This window comes from Passer montanus, unplaced genomic scaffold, assembly GCF_014805655.1.
Source record: "Passer montanus isolate IOZ18808 unplaced genomic scaffold, ASM1480565v1 scaffold7, whole genome shotgun sequence".
NCBI lineage: Eukaryota > Metazoa > Chordata > Aves > Passeriformes > Passeridae > Passer > Passer montanus.
In genome coordinates, this window is record NW_024372147.1 from 16,214,153 (window position 1) to 16,233,644 (window position 19,492).

General features: G+C 42.7%; 1 protein-coding gene across 1 annotated transcript; it reads left to right on the forward strand.

The window, feature by feature from the left end:
- The first annotated feature begins 940 nt into the window (after positions 1–940).
- On the forward strand, positions 941–10,463 carry LOC120512002 (corticotropin releasing hormone binding protein). Its single transcript, XM_039729802.1, has 7 exons — positions 941–1,192; positions 1,629–1,722; positions 2,320–2,477; positions 4,429–4,639; positions 6,425–6,573; positions 8,199–8,316; positions 9,735–10,463. The coding sequence occupies exons 1-7, from the start codon at positions 959–961 to the stop codon at positions 9,890–9,892; spliced, it is 1,122 nt and encodes a 373-aa protein (XP_039585736.1). The 5' UTR covers positions 941–958; the 3' UTR covers positions 9,893–10,463.
- Positions 10,464–19,492: the final 9,029 nt, after the last annotated feature.

The following is a 19,492-nucleotide window of genomic DNA, read 5'->3' on the forward strand; positions in this document are numbered from 1 at the left end:
GAGGAATAGGCTGGGGACTGGCAGGACAAACTGGGACTCTGCAGCCAGAATTTGGGATTGGAGGGGTCAAGCTATAATTTTAACCTTATCAATCTCTTTAGAGAGTGAGCAAAAGGATAGCAAGTGAGGCTGGGCTCTTCTGCAGTCCCTTCTGATCCTCATGGTCTCCCAAGGCAACTCTCACTTTCCTGATCAATGTTCCAGCCACACTCTAATGCAAACTGTGACTAAACCCTGCAGTTTTCCAACAAAAGTTGAGATTCCCAAGTAACTTCAATAGATTTTAGAGATATACCCTACATCTAATACCTCTGCTGAGTTTCAGGCTTTTAGTACTCTGCAGAGTTATGAATTTTCACTCACAGGCTCAACTTTTAAAGGTCTTCTCAGGTTTCACTTGAGGATCAAGGCTGAAGCAGTCTCAGGAGTTCTATGAAGAATATACCCTTGGAAAGACCAAGTTTTCGTCATTTCTGTATGAAAGCTGTTTTTGGTGGGAAGAGCTGTCTGGTTTTTCCAGTGTGCTTGCTGCAGAGCCCTGGAAGGGATGCTGGCACAGGCTGCTAACCTGTCTGGGACACAGGGGTGCCCACCCAGGCCTGGCAAGCAGGAAGCATCCGCCCGGCACAGGCACTGCAGGGAGCTGCATGTCACAGAGCAGCAGAAGGTAGGCAGAAAGCCCTGCAGGTCTGAAATACCCCAGGACTGCCCCAGAAGGAGGGAGGGATGCTCCTCGTTGCTTGCCCTGGAATAAATGGAAATAAACACAGTGTATGAGTGCCCCATAGGCACAGGGATGGGCTCTCTCACCCAGAGGTTTTCAGCTATTCCACCAGACAGATTAGGAGCAAAGACATCTGCCAGAGAGGGGAATTCAACCGCCTTGAAAATTTGTGGCTGCAATTTGGACCCTTGTCATGCCCACGTACTGTGTCACTGTGAGAGGAATTCAGTTACCATGGGTTACCCTATCAGTACGGGGACCAAGTGCCTCCCCTCCCAACAGCTCTATAAAAAGAGTCGCTCCAAGACACCCCAGCGGCTTCTGCATACCGGCGCAGACCCGCAGGAACTTGGCCACAGGGGGCCGGCCGCCACAGGAGGTGTCAGCATGCCGTCTGCCTTCCAGTTTCAATGCCACCTCGTTCTCATCTTCCTGGCAGCTTCCAAAGGAGAAACCAGATACCTAGAGGTGAGCAATAGGGCTGATGATTAAATATCTCGCTGTGCTTTTAGCTGCTATCTTCTAACTTGTGCTCTCACCTTTCAAGCATTGTGCTTTATTCTCTCTCCCTTTCCTATTCCCGCTTCTCCTGCATTAAACTTACACCTGGGTAACATCAACGCAACAGTCCCGTGTATTCTGTAGTACCCCTCTATTTATTTATGCTCAGCAATTTTGCTGAGGATTTAAGAAACTCTCAGTGCACTTAGCTGCTGGGCTCACCTCTTAGATCCCGGTTTATTTTCCCTCTGCTGCAGGTTGGAAGCTTTCTGCCTGATCTCTTCCACAGCTGCACTGTTTCTGGAGGGGGGACAAAATACGCTGTGCCTGTTCTTGAGAGGGCCAGGGGGAGAGCTGCATTTCACTTTGCCCCAGACTCTTTTTGCCCTCCGTCTCTAACCAGGTGAGGGATGCTGGTGAAGATGACCCCTTCCTACTACTCAGTGAAGATCTGAAGCGAGAGCTGTCGGCCGGACAGATCTACCGGCGGTCGCTCCGTGAGTTTCTTTGGTGCTCTGGCAGGGACTGCTGGGAGGTGGGAGAATCCTGGGCGCACCTCAGGGAGGGAAAGGGGCTAACTGGGAGTAACAGAGCTGCAGGAGCTTTTTGCAAGACTAGGGAGAAGAAGGAGGACAAAGCATTAAATAGGCAGAAACCTGTGGTTTAAGGCAGAGGGTTGGGGTTCATAGTTAATGGTGCTAAATGACTGGAGTAGGGTGGGGATTCCCCTGTCCCTAGGCAGGGTCACATTGCCAAGGGGTGGGGCAGGTGTGACAGCTGTGGCTGGAGAGAAATCTGAAAGAACAGAGTGTTTGTGCACTTGTGCACATATACACACACGGAGTTTTCCGCCCAGAGATGCATCGACACAGCATCCCCCCTCGTCCCCCCCGCCGCACGTTTGTGCTCCCACCTGCCAGTTACTATTCATCCTCTGGTGCTCAGCAGGCTCCTAATTGCTTCAGCTGGCTCTCCCTGTCCTCACTGCCAGCCGGATCCCAGCGCGGGGGGGCCTCTCCTCCCCCCGTCCCTCCCTGCACAGTGGGAGCTGGCACGGGGTCTTCCTCCAGAGCCCTTTGTCCCTGCTTCCCCAGGGTGCATTGACATGCTGAGTATAGAGGGGCAGTTCACCTTCACCGCCGACCAGCCGCAGCTGCACTGCGCAACCTTCTTCATCGGGGAGCCCGAGGAGCTCATCACAATACACTACGACTTCGTAAACATCGACTGCCAAGGCGGGGACTTCCTGAAGGTAAGAAGCTGCAAGTGTCTGCTCTCCTCAGACTTGTGAGGTGTTTGCTCTGAGTGCAAGGGGCGGGCGAGTGCGTGTGTACATCGGCGTGTTGTGTGTAAAAAACAGGCTTTCGCAAAGCAGCCGCCCCTGGGATGGCTCTTTCTCCTCCCTGAGGCACTCTGAGTATGTGTTCCCCCATCACCACTCCTCTAAAGCAAAGTCAGATGCAGGATGAGAATCCCTCTCCAGCCTACAGTACTGGCTGAACTTTTCCAGGAGCTCCTCCATGGAGTGTTCATAGGTGGATGGCTGAAAATTTGGTCAGTAGGATTTCCTCATTGCACTGTGAATCACGTAAGCCCAGCAGATAATGACACAGATCTCTGGATCGCTGTTACTGCTCTGGGACCTCTGCTCTCGGGTCATTTAGCATCAGATTAATCGTGAGTGCATCATTGCAAGCTTTCTTTACAATTTCCCTGCTAGAACTTTTCAGGACATCGGCTCTGAACAGAAAGAGGCTCATGACTCAGAGCCATTTATTCCAGTGTTAAAAAACTTTACTAGCACTCTTCTCTGGCAGGCAGGAGCATTCACCGAGGTCTGCACTCAGTCAAGGAGAGAAGGGGAGGCTCGATGGTCCCTGGCTCCCTTCACCTTGCACTTTGTGCTGAACTGGCAAGGCACAGAACAGAAAACAGCCCATGCAGTGGCATGCTGAGGTCCAGGAACAGGGTGAAGGAGGAAAGCTGCCTTTCAGCCCTTTCCTTGTCTCCTGCTCAGAACTCTGTCCTTCCATTCCATATTTTGGCTGCGATCTCTCTCCACGTGGCTAGAGGGAGGCTGATTTCAGTCTCTTGTGGGGCTAAGGCTTTTGTACCTGCACTTATGGTCACCCACGGAGGCTAGAAAAATGCCAAGATGTCTTTTATGTTTTATTGAGCTTTCCTTTCTTTGGTAATGGTGTCCCAAACTTCTCAATTATATTGCTCTCTCTATATATATATACAGGCAGCTTTTCCCTCATGTAATTTGAGCACCTGCATCCCATTACTTCAGAAACTTACAGTTCTGGCAAATCCAGAGACAGATCCTGATGCTTTTTTCATCAGGAAGTCTCACATCAGAATTATTGACTGAAGTGACGGCTGAACGTGGTCCTTGAATTTTGGGAGTATTGACTGAAGTGTTCAAGGAATTGCCATGTGAGAGCAGCTAGGAGGGAATTGAAACAGCAAGGCAGGCAGCTGCGTGTCTATGCTAGGACTAATACGTATTTCTATTTCTGGTTTGAAGACGGTGAGGGAAAATTGTTGCTTTTTTGTTATGAAGGAAAGATTTGTAGAAGTTGATGCTTAATGTCCAAATAAATAATGCAGGATTTGTTTTGTTTTCTAGTTGTGAGGATGAGGTAAAATAGCTGGCGTGAGTGAGAGCAATACCTCTGCCAATAATTCCTCCCCAAAGGTTTTTGTAGTCCAATATCTCTGCAAGACCATTAATGACAAGCTGTAAAGCATCCAAATCAAGCTGGTCAAAAACTCCTCATAGTAACAATGCAGTTGCAAAAAACAAAAAAAAAAAAAGCATCCAAATCAAGTTGGTCAAAAACTCCTTATAGTAACAATGCAATTGCAAAAAAAAAAAAAAAAAAGAATGTGATGATGCTGAATAAAAAAGTGATACTTCCCTCAAAAAAAAAAAAGTAGGTAACAAAAGTTGTCACCTGAAGGAGATAAAAACAACAATAAAAGTTATATGTATCCCTTTCCTAAACATCTATTGAAGAATGAATAATTAGTTAAATGTTAGGAAATCAATAAATACAGTGATTTTTAGTTTTCAGTTTGTAGCTTTGAACAGGTTATGTGGTGTCAAAAGTAAAGAGTGTCTGTTATACATCATGTTTCTGTTCTCTGCTAACAGAGTATTAAGCAAAATCTTATTTTATATTATCGAACCTCTGTAGGTGTTTGATGGATGGATACTCAAGGGAGAGAAATTTCCCAGTTCCTTGGACCATCCTCTCACCACTTCTCAAAGATATGTAGACTTCTGTGAAAGTGGGAATATTCAGAGGAGCATCAGATCATCACAGAACGTGGCAATGATCCTCTTCAGGATTCAGCTACCGGGCAATGGATTTACTGTCACAGTCAAGAAAAGCAGCAATCTCTTCCGTAAGTCTGCATTTCATACCACCAAAGGGGCTTGAATTTGAGGCAGGAAGCAAAGAGCTTGTGTTGCTTTGCACTGAGTTTTCTCCCTGTGGTTCTCTGCGCTGACGTGGCTGAGGTAAGGCAGGAGGAGCCATGTGTACCTGCATGCCTGCGGCTTGGTTCAGGCTCAGTGTGTGTCCCAAGAGAACAAAGGAGCTTAAGACATCACACAGGCTTCAATATGCAAGACCATAAGGCTATTTCTTTCAAATAAGACCTCTCCCAATCTAATATTGCATGCTCCAACACATTTAGCTAGAACAAATAGTATTAATTGAGCAACTTCAATCTCAGCATTTTCTAGATCTGTGTGAACAATGAGGAAAAAAAATTTGAAAAAGATCAACAGTAAAATCAGTGTATTGAGTGGTTATGTGGTAGTTATGAGAGATAGATCTCTGTGATCATGTATCTGCAAGTTCTTTGTTGAACAATGAGGAAAAAAAAAATTGATAAAGATCAATGGTTATGTGGTAAAATGGTTATGTGGTAGTTACGAGAGATGGATCTCTGTGATCATGTATCTGCAAGTTCTTTGCCTAAGCGTCTGAGCTGGCAAGGCACAAATTATCATAGAAACATAGAACAGCTTGGGTTGAAAGAGATCATAAAAATCATCTCAACACCCCCCCCACTACCATGGCCAGGAATGCCACCTGCTAGACTCGGTTACCTGGGACCTCATCCAACCTGATCTTGATCTCTTCCAGCAGTGGAGCACCCACAACTTGACTGGACAACCTGTTCCAGTACCTCACTTGAATTGTGTTTTCCAGAGAGGACAGTACATTTAACAATTATTGTTCAGGCCAGTCTCATTTATTTCCTAACTACTTAAAGTGACCAAACAAAACAAAAACAGAACAAACAAACAAAACAAAAACAAAAAAACCCCCACCCAAACAACAAAGAAACAAACCAAAAACAACGAAAGAAAAAAAACCAACCAACTAAAAAAACCCAAATGAAAAAACACACACAAAAAAAGCCTCCAAAACAAACAAACAAACAAACAAAAACCATCAGTGACAGTATGTCTGCTATGTCTTTATTCTAAATTATTCAGACTTGGGCCCGCCAGCTAGGTCCCCACTCTGGTGAGGCTTCATGCCCGTGGATGTGATTATTGTATTCACCTGCTGGAGGTGGCTGGTGTCTCTCACTGTCCTGCTAAAGCAGCAGCAGGACTCCGGATCTATGTCAAGCATCCCTTGGGTTGTTCAAGTAGAAGACAAGTAACTCCTTTACCTGAACTCTTGTGTTTGAACTTAAAGATAAAATCATGCTCTCATTTCAATGAGATATTTTGCAGTGTAAGGAACTCCAGTTCAGAGGAGCAGAATAGGGTTTAGGAAGTTGCTGGCAATATCAGGCAATAAACTGTCAAAACTAAACACAATCCCTCCCTCCACCTATGTTTAGTCTCCTTCAAACTGACAAGCTGTATGAGCCCTTGACAGCCTGAGCCCCTGAGGTACAGATTTCAGGTGTGAACTCTTCTATTGATTGCTTCACCCTCAGGTTCTGCCAGACCTCATGCTATATAGTAAAAAAATGGGGAGAGAATTTTTAAGGAACAAATGCCATGCAGGAACATCAGAAAATGCCACACATTTTTTTTCAGCATTTGGTTGTAACTCACAATAATTAAACAATCTCTGCTTTTTTTTTGTACTGTAATTATGTAGTTTTGCTACATGCAGTGATGACTGGACAAGTAACTCTTGTACTTTTCCTGTGTCCCAGCTTGCAATGTCATCTCTCAGACCCCCTCCGGAAGGTTTACCATGGTCATTCCTCACCAGCACAGAAACTGCAGCTTCTCCATAATCTACCCAGTGGTGATAAAAATATCTGATCTTATCCTGGGACATTTAAATGGTCTCTTTTTAAAGGTGAGATCTTTATTTACTAAGAAAATATTAGCATGTGCAATTTTTGTGGGCACAGAAGAGGGAAGGGGTGAAGCAGGGATAGGCTGTGCCACCGGCTGCTAAAGCATGGGTGTTCTGGACCTCTTGTGTGCATGCAGAGGGCTCTAGTTTCTCCCAGAGAGGAGAGCTGGGGCTGTCTCTGTAATATTGCAATGGCAGCAAAATTATGCAAAGTACCATAAATGTACGTAACAATTGCTTGCCATAACAAAGGGTAAGGATTTCATTATAAAAAAAAGGAGTACTCTCTCAGAGAGCTGTCTGTAGTGTGCATGCAGAGGGCTCTAGTTTCTCTCAGAGAGGAGAGCTGGGGCTGTCTCTGTCACTATTGTCTCTGTAATGTTGCAATGGCAGCAAAATTATGCAAAGTACCATAAATGAATGTAACAATTGCTTGCCATAACAAAGGGTAAGGATTTCATTATAAAAAAAAGGAGTACTCTCTCAGAGAGCTGTCTGTCTGTACTTAAGTTAATAAAAGCAGAAAACACTATGAAGAGAGAAGGGAGCCACTAGATAGAAAGGTTTTACCACAGACAAAATACAAACATACTCACAACTGATCGCCTGCTCCATATGCTGAGCATTCTCTGCTCTGGTCTGGGGTATTTGGTGCTTGGTCACAAACCAACAGAAGAGGACAGGAGCTATTGGTGATACCTGTGCCTGGGAGGTGCCAGAAGGTGCCAATTCCAGAATATTCAGAAGAATAGAGCAAGGAAATTTGTTTTCTCCTGACATTGAGTCTGACAGCCTGAGTGAGTTCTTCAAGGACATTGCCAGTGTCTGAACAAGACAGGTTTTGAGAGATGGGCAAGTGAATTAGTTGACTTATTCAGTGGTGAGCAGGAAAGGACAACAGCAAAGGCAGGTAAGCAGGTAAAGAACCAGGTACTTGAATAGCAGCAGAGAGGTGACAGCCCAAAGGTGCTGAAGATGTCCATGCAGTGAGCAGGAAAGTTCAACAGCAAAGGCAGGTAGGCAGGTAAAGAACCAGGTACTTAAACAGCAGAGAGGTGACAGCCCAAAGGTGCTGAAGATGTCCATGCAAGATATTATTGGCAAACAGCATTAATTTCAGGAAATTGTGGATTTAATATACAGTAAGCCATTGCTTTCAGAAAAAAATAACCCAAAACCCAAACTTTTTGTTAATTTCTACTTTAATTGAACTTTGCCACAATGGTGCACTTTAGTATTTTTTTAGGAATGAGTATGATATAGTGGAACTGAAGCTCCTGCCTGCCAGCTGAATATAGGCATACATACAGCCCATGCCTGCATTAATTTGATTATATGTTTAAGCATCCAGAACCAGATTGCTTATCTGCATTAAAAGCAGTTGAATCAACACCTTTTCTACTTGTCAGTAATTTTCAGTCTACTTAGGTCTTTCTTTGGAATGCCTTAAGAAATTAACTTACTAATGTCAAATCAAGGTAGTACTGCTCAGGTTGGGAAACTGATTTTACACAGCTCAAAGCACAGGGCATTTCTAAAACCTATTGTTAGCTCAAATAATGTCTGCAGAACTGCTGCATTTTGAATATGAATGGTAAATAACTTTTGGTCTCTGCCTTTTTAAGAAACCATCCGCAAGCTGTGCGGGAGTGGGAGATTTTGTAGAGCTTCTTGGAGGAGCTGGCTTAGACCCATCCAAGATGTTTCCGCTAGCTGACCTCTGTCACTCTTTTCATGGGTCTGGTAAGAACTTCTCCCAATTACCTCCACATGATAAAATAATTAACTGTAATAAGACATGCAGAGACCCCCGCACACATCTGCACTTCCTGCTAGACCGGTGAACTTCACATTTATCAGAACATGAGAGCTAAAGCCTGTGGTTTGGCTATGTGTTACAGCACACCCATGACCACCTTCATTTGCCCCCTTAGTAATTATTATGACAAGGCTGAATTAAACATATTTTTAAAATTCTTGTCCTATGACAAAGATAAATATTAGAATGTCAGCACATCCAAAAAGGTCTGGAAATCCACAATAAATGAATGCAGATTGTTACATTTTCAGTTAAAGAGCTTTTCTCTCATTTACTCAGTGTTCCCAAGACGGTCCTGCTGCCTCCTGCTGCAGGTGTAACAAAGCCTCAGAGCTCCCATTCTATACTTTGAACCTGCTGGGCTCTGAACCTGTTTCACTATCATGCTGGTCCAGTGCCTTCTTTCTCGCCATAAAAATAAGAACTTCCAGTTTCCCTAATATTCAATAGCAGACTGCAAAGTGTGGCAGTGAAATCACAGACAAACCTCTGTGGCAGACCTGTCATATCTCAGGAGTACCAACAGGGCACTGGAGAAGTGGCATTTCCAGACATGCAGGGCAGGAACTTGCCTGGCCCTTGTGGTTTCCCATGCCTTCCTTGCACTTAGCAGTGCAGGCACTTTTCAAAGATTTAACTGGTAAGTGCTGCTGTTGAATGATAATACTGAGCACTGGAATGAGATTAAAATGTGTTTTCATGGTGGTGTGAAGGAAGTGAAAATCCATCTCAGCAGCTTCTGCTCTCCCCATGACATACCAGATTTCTCCTCAAGTTAGGAAGTTCCCCCAAGCTCCCCAAACAAAAGGCTTTGCCAAGTCTCCACTCAAATGGCTTGCCTAAATCAGCAGTTAGTGACACTTAATTTCCCTCAGAGTGGGCCCATGTGCTGGGCACTACCATTTGAGTTTGTCTTGATGGGATTCTCACATGCCTTTGTTCCTGTGAAGAATGTCCTTTCACACAAATCCACTCATCCCCCTAATGGGAAATATTTTGATGTTGCTAATTTTGGCTATCTCCAGGATAGAGAGGATAGAGTGCCATTACCCTTACCCATCACTGATGGTATCTAACAGTAGCACACAGACACGGAGTAATGTTTGGATGAGGGAAGGATACTTGATTAAATACCCAAGCATTGTAATGCAAAATTAACAAACACAGAAATTAATCAGCAATATCACCACCAGCAGGTCATCATGACACATGAATTTGCTTTATTTCCAAAATTGCATGTATTGGTGCTTCATAATTCTCCTCATTACATATCTCTTTTCCCTCACTTTCTCTCATATACATGTGTCTTTATAGCCCCTTTTTATCTCTTTTCCCTAAATAGCCCAAATGAAGATTGGCTGTGACAACACTGTGCTGCGAATGGTCTCCAGTGGCAAACACATCAACCGTGTGACATTTGAGTATCATCAGCTGGATCTGCAGGAAACGGAAACAAGAAAGGAGAACAGCATTGAGGAATTCTGCTTTCCTAGTATCTGAGAAACCAGGACATGCATCTTCACATAGCTAATGAAAATAAAATTCTGTAATAATGTATTTTTTCCTTTAACTAGCTGGTCGTGTCGAGCCTTTCTGTAAGCATAATTCTTTTCTCATACAAATCAGTCATTCCCATCAGCAAGCAAGAAAAAGCAAAAAATGTATTAATCTTTGTTATTATCATTATATTCTTTCTGCAATGTTTAAGCTCATTTACCATACCAAAAATCAATAGCAAGAATAGAAGGGTATTTTCCCTGTATCAATATTGTTAGGAAAATAGACAAAAACACTAGTTTGGGGATATATTAAACCCACAATAAATATAAACTTCATGCAGCAGCTTTATCCTTTTATATCAAGTATAAACAAATAAACAAAAAATATGGTGAAATACAATTCCTGTTTTGTAAGAGGAAGCCAAACATTCGTGTGCTTAAAAACTACTGTTTTACTTATGACTATAAATGTACTATTTATTTCTAATGACATGTTTTTAATAAAAATTTATAGCATGAGACTTCCTTACACAAATCAAAACATAAATAAATACATTCAAAGAGTTGGCAAAGAGTTCTTATGTTCTATTCTTTCTGAAGAGGTCTTTTAACATACTGATTAAACTTCCTAAGTCTTGTGCAGTTTTCTGGAAATGAAAATTTTGAATATGTGTTGCTGAAAAAAGGTGAACTATTATGAGCAAAAATGTAATTTCTCTAGGTTGGTTTTCCCTCCACACAGACTAGGTTTCAGAAGTACACTAACGGGTACTTTCTCGCTTTCAGATTTTTTGGTCAGGTGTCCTGTTGACCTATGAAGGAAAGGATACAAAAACACAGATTTATTTTTTCCAGGCCTTTCCAGGAAAGGAGTGTCAGCCTTGAAGATTTCTGGGAAGAACGAGTAGAGTAGAGGACCAGAGCTGTGTCCTAGCTGTGAGAGCAAGGTCCGATTGCTATGTTTTCAAGGAGTGGTACCTGCCAGTACCAAGAGTAAACTGTTCCTCCTCAAATTAATGATGAAACCTAATTAATCCAGCTGCATTCCTGAAATCTTTCACTCTAAATTATGGCTCTTAATCTCACAGTCATTCATCCAAAATCAAGTGTCTTGAATATTCAGCAGCTCTGCAGTTAATTTCTGCAACTGAATGGGGTGAAAACCACAGGATGCCTCAGACTCTCCCTCTTTTTCTTTTGGAAGCCCTGTTTTTGTGACTGACTCATGAACAGATGGATGTCTTTGGCAGACTGGTCAGATGCAGGTGAGCATATCCACCCTTGCAGGGCTGTTTTTATGGAAAAAGTGGGGATTGTGGGAATGTTTCACTTCATTCCAAGGAAAACAGACTGAAGTACTGATGGCTACTCCACAATATGAAGCAACCCTGACTTGGGACTCTGACTGGGGGGTTCTTGGCCACTACATCCCTGCTCCAGCCTCATGCAAATCACTGTGGGATTTCCAAGCTGTGCTGAAGTGTCAGCGTCACCACCTAACATCAGAAACATCACATCCTATAATTCCAAAATCACAGAATGGCCTGAGTTTGAAGGGACCTTAAACATCATATAGTACTAAGCCTTCTGCTGTGGGCAGGAACACCTTTCACTAGACCGGGTTGCCTAGAGCCCCATCCAGCCTGGTCTTGAACACTTCCAGGCATGGAGCATCCACAACTTCCTTGGGCAACCTTTTCCAGTGTCCACCACCCTCACAGAACAGAATTCCTTCCTAATACCTAACCTAAACCTACAATCAGTTTGAATCCATGTCCCTTATCCTGCCACTGCATGCTCTTGTAAAAAGTATCTCTTTCTCTTTCTTGTAGGCTCCCTTCAGGTGCTAGAAGGCCAAAATTAGATCACCCCTAAGACTTCTCCTTTCCGGGCTGAAAAAGTCCAGTTGTCTCAGTCTTTCCTGATAAGAGAGGTGCTCCATCCCTCTGATCATCTTTGTGGCCTCCTCTGGACTCCCTCCAGCAGGTCCATGTCCTTCCTGTGCTGGGCGCCAGAGCTGCTGCACCCCTGCAGGTGGGGTCTCAGCAGAGCAGAGCAGAGGGGCAGAATCCCCTCCCTGCCCTGCTGCCCACCCTGCTCTGGATGCAGCCCAGGACACGTGTGGCTCTCTGGGCTTGGAGTGCCCATGGCTGGGTCATGTCCAGCCTCTCAGCCACCAGCACCCCCAGGCCCTTCTGGGCAGGACTGCTGTGATCTGTCCATCCCAGCCTGTGCTGGTGCCAGGGCTGCTCTGACCCACGTGCAGCACCTTGCACTTGGTCTTGTTAAACCTCATGAGATTCCCATGGGCCCTCTTCTAGAGTTTGTCCAGGTCTCTCTGGATGGTAAAAGGTGCATTCAGCTTGGTGTCATCTGCAAATTTGCTGAGTGTGCACCTGATCCCCTCATCTGTGACATTAATGAAGATATTAAATCACACCGGTCCCAGTCAGGCCCCTGAGGGACACCACCTGTCACTGACATAGACTGAGACTCCGAGCCATTGACTCTACACTCTGGATGTGACTATCAAGCCAATTTTCATCCACCTGACAATCCACCCATAAAATCGTTCTCTCCAATTTGGAGAGAAGGATGTTGTGGGGGACTGTGTCAAAGGCTTTACAGAAGACCAGATAAATAACACCTGTAACCCTTCCCTTGTCTACTTCCATCATAGAAGGCCACTGATTTGGTCAGTCAAGGGGAGAAAAAGCAGGGCTCAATGAAAAAGCTTTTTTCTGACAAAACTTGAAGAGACAGAGCATCTCTGTCCCCAGACGTCTCGCTCAGTTCACCCTTTCTGGGTTCATCCTTTCTGGTAACTGTCAGGGCGGCCTTAACTGCCAGCAGTCCCACCAGCCTTTTCTGAGCACCCTTAACTGAACTAGGGCAGTTTCTGCATTGTGCCATTTGGGAATAAGCTCTTATATCAAACTGTTCCCATTCATATGCCTCCCATCAAAGCGAGGAGAGGCAGAGGTCTTTAAAACACTACACCTTGGTCACTAGGAAACAGAGGAGATGAAATTTCAACAACATATTTCAGACCCAATAGTGAGGACTAAGTCACCAGTGTAGGAAAACTCAGTCTTTTGCTTCATGCCATTTCATAGTGGGATTTTCCACCTTTCATCTTCCTGTGGTACTTTTTTTTCAATGCTAACATGGCTTAAATACCACCAAAACACCAAGGCCTTGTAGAAAAGATTCTTGATGCTAAGAGATTTGAGATTTCACCTTCCATGTTGTACAGAAGTGGACTTTATTAGTAAGAAAACATTGTTATAGATAAAGAAAAATGAAAAAGACAGTATATGATGAGCAGCACTTCCTGTTTCATGTGAAGTACTCCAGTACATAGTTGTTTTCTTAGAACTGGATGTCTTCTAATCAACATAAATTTAGGCAGCACCATCAATGGTATCACTCCTCTATCACTCCTCTCTGATGGCTGTCGTAGACAAACCTGGATCCCAGACAACCTGGCCTTCTCTGGTCTGTGCTTTAACACCTACCTTATGCAGAAAATCAAGTCACTTCAATCTGTGTATGTGTATTTTTGGAGGGCCTTATAATTTCAGGAGCTGCAGAACTTCAGTCACAAGAAGTCAGCTCTTAGATGTCAAATGGCATGAATCCTCAAGGGTTTAGTTCTGCAGAAATAAGGAAATAAGTATCCTCATAAGTGAAAAAAAAAATTTAAAAAGACAAAAAAAGCACTGCAAAAAGAAAAACAAAAAACAAGGCAAGTGGAAATTTTGCAAATGAGTTTAAAAAACCCCAATATTAGAAACAGGTGAATAACTCGAACATCTGTTGAAAGAAACAAGGAAAACACTTATCAATTAGCAAGGTTGTAGCCTGGAGGATGACAAGAAATAGAAAGCACCCTAAGAATAAACAAAGAAATCAAGCCCCTAACAATAAAAATGTAATAAAGGTCTTTGAAGAGGAGGCATTTTGAAATGTTGGCTTTGATAACAAAGCTGTATGTCCAGTATTTAGGCACCCTGTCATTCATCACTGCAGGCAAAATCATCAAATCTCACAATTAATGCTAAAACCCAAAATATCCTCGGGGAAATGTGTGAGTAACAGTGTTAGTGCAGACTCTGATGTCTGTGAATAAGCCAGTTCTCTTTATCTTTTTTACTTGGCATCACCACTGACTTTTTTTTAGGGAAGTGATATAAAAGGGGTCATAACAGCACATGGCACAAGAGCACTGTGCTAGGAAAGAAAACAAGAAGACTTGAACTGAGCCAACACTTAAGCAGTGACTGAAAAACTCTTCAGCACCACAAAAGCTGCTAAAGAGCCTACTTACAAGAATTGTTGTCTGCAGGGAAACGAAGTAATCAACAATTCTAACTGCAAAAAAAAAAAACCTCTTCAAAGACAGAGGGAACCAGGACATGAAACAACATTAAATCCAGGGTGGCTGTTCAGAAAAAATAATGTAGTTCCCAGAGGAAAGTTGAATTTCCCCCCTTAAAAATCTCAAATCCACTGAGATTTGACATTGAAAACTCTTTGACTTAAAACCATGCAATAATTCTTAAGCTGAATTGTTGGGGTTTTTCTTTCCATATATACCAGGTATAAATGTTTACGTGAATTATAGTGCAGAGATTTAATAGAGAGTGCAGAGTGTTTGTTGTCAAAATTATTCAGATGAGAAGATGGAAATATTCTGGAGGTACTGGGGAAAAAAATCTGTCCCTAGAGAAGTGACTACAGGCATTTGAAAGAATCAGTCAGCTGATAAAGGTTTGTCACGAGATTTTTGGCAATGGAAAGGGGAACATTGTTATGGAACCCACCAACATGGAACAATCTCAGATTGAATAATATTCTGAGTTGAAAGGGACTCACAAGGATCACAAAATCCAGCTCTTTACTGAATGGTCTCCATACTGGGATCAAACCCACAATCCTGGTGTTATTTGCACTGTGCTCTATTAAACTGAATCTCATCCAAGAGCCTTATAAAATAGGACTTGATACGGGAACAGATACAGATTTCTTCAAGCTGTTTGGAATTTTTAAGGAAAAAAAACCACTTAGAAATTCAGGGTTATTTTCAGTAAGTAAGGTGCATTAGAAATATTTTATCAAAATTGTCCTGATCATACTAAATTGGGATGAGCTGTTGACTCCCTCGAAGGCAGAAAGGCTCCACAGAGAGATCTCAGTCTGAATTTGTAACAGAGAAGGTTTAGGTTCATGGATCTTTACCCAGAGGGTGGTTGGGCACTGGAACAGGCTCTCCAACACCAAGCCAAACAAAGTTCAAGAATTATTTGGACAATGCTCTCAGGCACATGGTGGGATTCACAGTGATGTCCTGTGCAGGGCCAGGACATGCACTTTGATTCTTGTGCCTTCCTTCCAACTCAGGATATTTTATGATTCTTCAATTCCACTGATTTCTGTCTTTGGAGGTAAAAATTCAAAAAAACAATTGTAATATACAAAGACCAGCAATAGTGAGATATTACAATGATTTTTTTGCTTTGTGAAGTGACCATATGCTCCCAGAATTAGATTCTTTCTTCATAAAGCTGCAACAAAAAAAAAAAAATCATAGATTTATTTGCAGTAACGTGCTACTCCCTGTAACAATAAACAATATTTTTTTAAAGTTGAAGTTTTGCTGTTAAAATTATGTTGATTTTTATCTTTCACAACTGACAATGGAAATAAGCACTCAGAGCAAGATATGTCTGGTCTTTCTGAATGGCAGTCCAGGCAACTTCTGAAACATCTTCTAAATATCTGCTCTGACAATGAGTCTGTGAAATCATGCTCTGCTTTCTCTGTGCTGAAGTTTCAATCAACAGTCAGGGAGGAGTTTCACGAAAGCTGAAAAGTAAGGAATGTAGATTTGCAGAACATATTAACTCCTTGACTGTATAACCTCCTTCCCACCCAATGTCTGCTCCTGCAAATTTAAGATACATCTCCTGTGCCATCACACTGCACTGGCCTCACATGCCAATTAGATTTTACGTATCTGCAGGGACTACATTATTTCTTTCACATAAGGTTCAAAAAGCTCTAGATTCCATTATCCTTCACTGGAGTATATGTAGTACCAATTGTGTTACAGAGATCTAGCTAATTTTTAATGGCTCTAAGAAATTTCATTTGCCTTCATGAAATGCACACTTCTTAGGACCTCAAAGCTGTACTTATTCAGTTCTAAACACAGCTAAATTATACTTCAAGGAAGTGATTCATTATAGTCATTTTTATTCTGAGACTCATTACTTATGGTATCTGAGTAACTTTCTTGTAGATAAATTGACACAGTTTTCAATTTTTTTTCCCCCACTTTGCTTCTTATCTTTAAAGATCAGCAACAACTAATCATAGCAACTATGGATTTTGTACGCACATCATTTCCTATTAAAGGAAATGCAGTGTATTACACGTGAGTCACTACAAAATGAAAAGTTTTCATTATCTGTTCTTTTGAATAAAATTGATATTCATGATACTGTGCTCCTGCAAATTACCATAAAACCATCAATTATAGTGTTGACTAATAGGTTTTTTTTATAACTTTGCCCCTCAACAGGAAAGCAAGCAGATTTATAACCAAAATTTGCCTTCCATCTATATACTGGTGCTCAGTATCCCTCATCAGGACTCACACAGCATTTTGAAGAGCCCCTAGCATGTCCTTCAAGTCAAGCATATCATGCTTGTTTCACGAAGGGCACATTTCTCATGGATGTCCCACCACTTGGCCTCCACTGTGCCCTGGCAGCCAGGAGGGCCGGCATGTCCTGGGGCACCAGGGACAGCATCACCAGTCAGGCAAGGGAGGGCAGTGTCCTGCTCTGCTCTGCACTGGGGCAGCCTCACCTCGAGCGCTGGGGGCAGTTCTGGGTCCCACAGTGTAAGAAAAACATAAAGCTAAAGAAAAATAAGGAAAAACATAAAGAGGAGGGCTATGAAGAAGGGAAAGGGCCTAGAGGAGAAGCCATATGAGGAATGCCCCATTGCTTCTGCCAGGAACTCATGCCCCAAAGCTGGAGGAGAATCGTCTTCTGAACTTTAAGATCACAGATGGGGCACACCAGCTCTCCTCCTTTGCCCTGGTGCCATGCCTGGCTCTCACTTGTTGATTGAGGATAATCTTGGCTCTTGTCTCCCAGGATTTCTCTTATCCTGGTATGCTTCCCACTGCTGGTGGTGAGGGGATGTTTGGGGAGGGATCTTTTTTCTGGAGGACTGCAGCAGAAGCTACTCTATCATTCAGTCTGGCTGTCATCAGGGCCCACTGACTGCTGCACATACCTCGGACATGTGCAGATAAAGGCAGGCACTGAAATGCATTTAAATAAAACATTATATAAAGCTCAGTTATTAAAACAATACGAGGTAATAGAAGAGGGGATGACTAAGTACTTGTCACACAACAAAAAAAATATTACAGAATTATCATAACAGCAGATGATAAAAAATCATAATAATTTGTCTGAAGAACAATCACTCTCTTTGGAAAACTCAGCTTTAATTAACTGACAGATACCAGCAGATATGTACAGCACAGTAGAACTCAAAGAGCCTGGATGGTGATGACTTCTTCTGTTCAGGTATCAGGAGTTCAGTTACAGTGACAGGGGTACTTGCTGAGAGTCTCAGCTGATCCTGCCTTGCTTTTCCCAGACCAAAACCCCTTGTGGTGGTTAGAAGTCACACCAGGTGAGTGGCTCAGCAGGAGCTGGACACGTGCAGTTTCTCCACCTACACCTGCCACCTACTGCAACCCAAAGGCACCTCTTGCTATCCGAGCCATCTGCATGTGGATTTTGCAGGTCCCAAAAAGCCCTTCAATATGGAGCTAGTTGTGTAGGGGTATAGTCAAAACCTAACCTCTCTGGAAAGATTTCACAGCCTTTTGAATCAAGAAGTCTATATTTTCAAGGGAAAATTTCTCTTCTATGAGTTCTTTGGGTCCAAGGACTACACCAGTCAGACGGGACAACAAGCAGGCTCAAAGTACTTTGTTTTCTCTTCTGTGAGGATACTAGACATGACAAAATCAACAATATCTCTAAGAAGCTGTTGGTCTCACTCCTGCTCAAATTCAGGTGTTGTAGTAAACTGAGCATTAAACTGGACACCTTTCGAAGGAGGTCCAAAGAGACCCAAGTTTTTAGTTTCTCTTAAAAATATTTTTGGTTTGGAAATTTGTCCAGTTTGCAAGGCAAATGAGATTGGTAAGGTGTGTTTCTTACACTGCCAAATTGAATTTGAGTTATAGTAAATCCACCTTCAGTTCTGCCAAATAAAACAATCAATTGGAAGCCAAAAATGAAATATCCCAAATGAAGTGGTAACCAAACAGGGTCTCTGAGTGTTCAATCAGTCAAGCTCCAACCTCACCTTTGGGAATATGTAGGCAGTTTGTTATTGTACTAAAAATCCTTCGTCTTCATGCTGCTGCAAGCTCCGGGGCTGAGCTGAAGCTTTGGGAAGAAGCCATATTACTAGTGTAACTGGTGAAAAAAGACTCCTGTTCAAGTACACTGGGTTCCTCTAAGCAGAGGAGATGACAAAAACAAAACAAAACAAAAAACCTGCTTAGAAGCAGGAAGAATTAGATCCTCAAAATAAAAGGCAGAAAATAAATAAACCTGGAAAGTTTCACAGAGCCATCCCTGCAAAATAAAGTCCATTCTTAATGCAGCTGACACCCACATTTATCATCTCATTACATCCAAATATGTAGCTATTTTTGGAAAGAGATTTGTTTTGGCTGATCCATTTGTCACTACAGTCATATCAGCCCTACCTGTCCAAATACAATCATTTTCATGTTAGAAATAGATTCTTCACAAAACATGGAAATTGCTCTGTGTGTGCTATCATAATCTGGTTAGATTGAACACAGATAATGGGGATTACAAAAATAAGAAACCTGCTCATTCTCAGCCCATTTGAGCTGTCAGTCTCTACAGGCAGTAAATGGTACCATTTTGTGGGGAGGTGAGGATGCAGTGACAATGATGTTCAGAAGATCTAATCTAAAATGAAGAATGAAGTAGTCTGAATCTTGGGGGATTTGTCCCAGTGGCTGTGGCTTGCTTTTATCCAAAACCAGCCTAATTGAGGAGCATGATCCATCAGAGTGTGTTCCCATCTATTGGCTGATTTGGACAGTTGTTCTACCATCTTATTAAGGAAAAGTGGAGCAGGAGGGGAAAGTTCTGACAAGTGTGTATTTGCATACTTTACAGAGGATACATCAAAGTCAAGTAGATAATGGAGCCTGCATTGCATCAAATGCAAAAAGGAAATTAATTTGGAAAAGACCAAGCTGGTTCATCGCAACCCAGGGGTACGATTAGGAGACGCACCACCATTGAAAAGCCATCAGTTCTGCCAGCAACTTCAAAACAGCTGTCACAAAAACTGGAGCACAGCTTAATTCTGAATAATAGGATCACAGAAATAGATCCCACCTGTGCTCGTATTTCTTGTGGAATTGATCAATTGCCGTGTATAATTAGTTATTGATTAGTAGTGGGTTAACTACTAATTCCTGTACAGCTTACTATTACTACTAATTACTGCTGGTTTT

Excerpts from the sequence above, each read along its gene's own strand:
- LOC120512002 (XM_039729802.1), top strand. The coding sequence starts at position 959 with ATGGGTTACCCTATCAGTACGGGGACCAAGTGCCTCCCCTCCCAACAG. Across the intron at positions 1,723-2,319 it reads GATCTACCGGCGGTCGCTCC|GGTGCATTGACATGCTGAGT; the intron begins GTGAGTTTCTTT and ends CTGCTTCCCCAG. Across the intron at positions 2,478-4,428 it reads AAGGCGGGGACTTCCTGAAG|GTGTTTGATGGATGGATACT; the intron begins GTAAGAAGCTGC and ends GAACCTCTGTAG.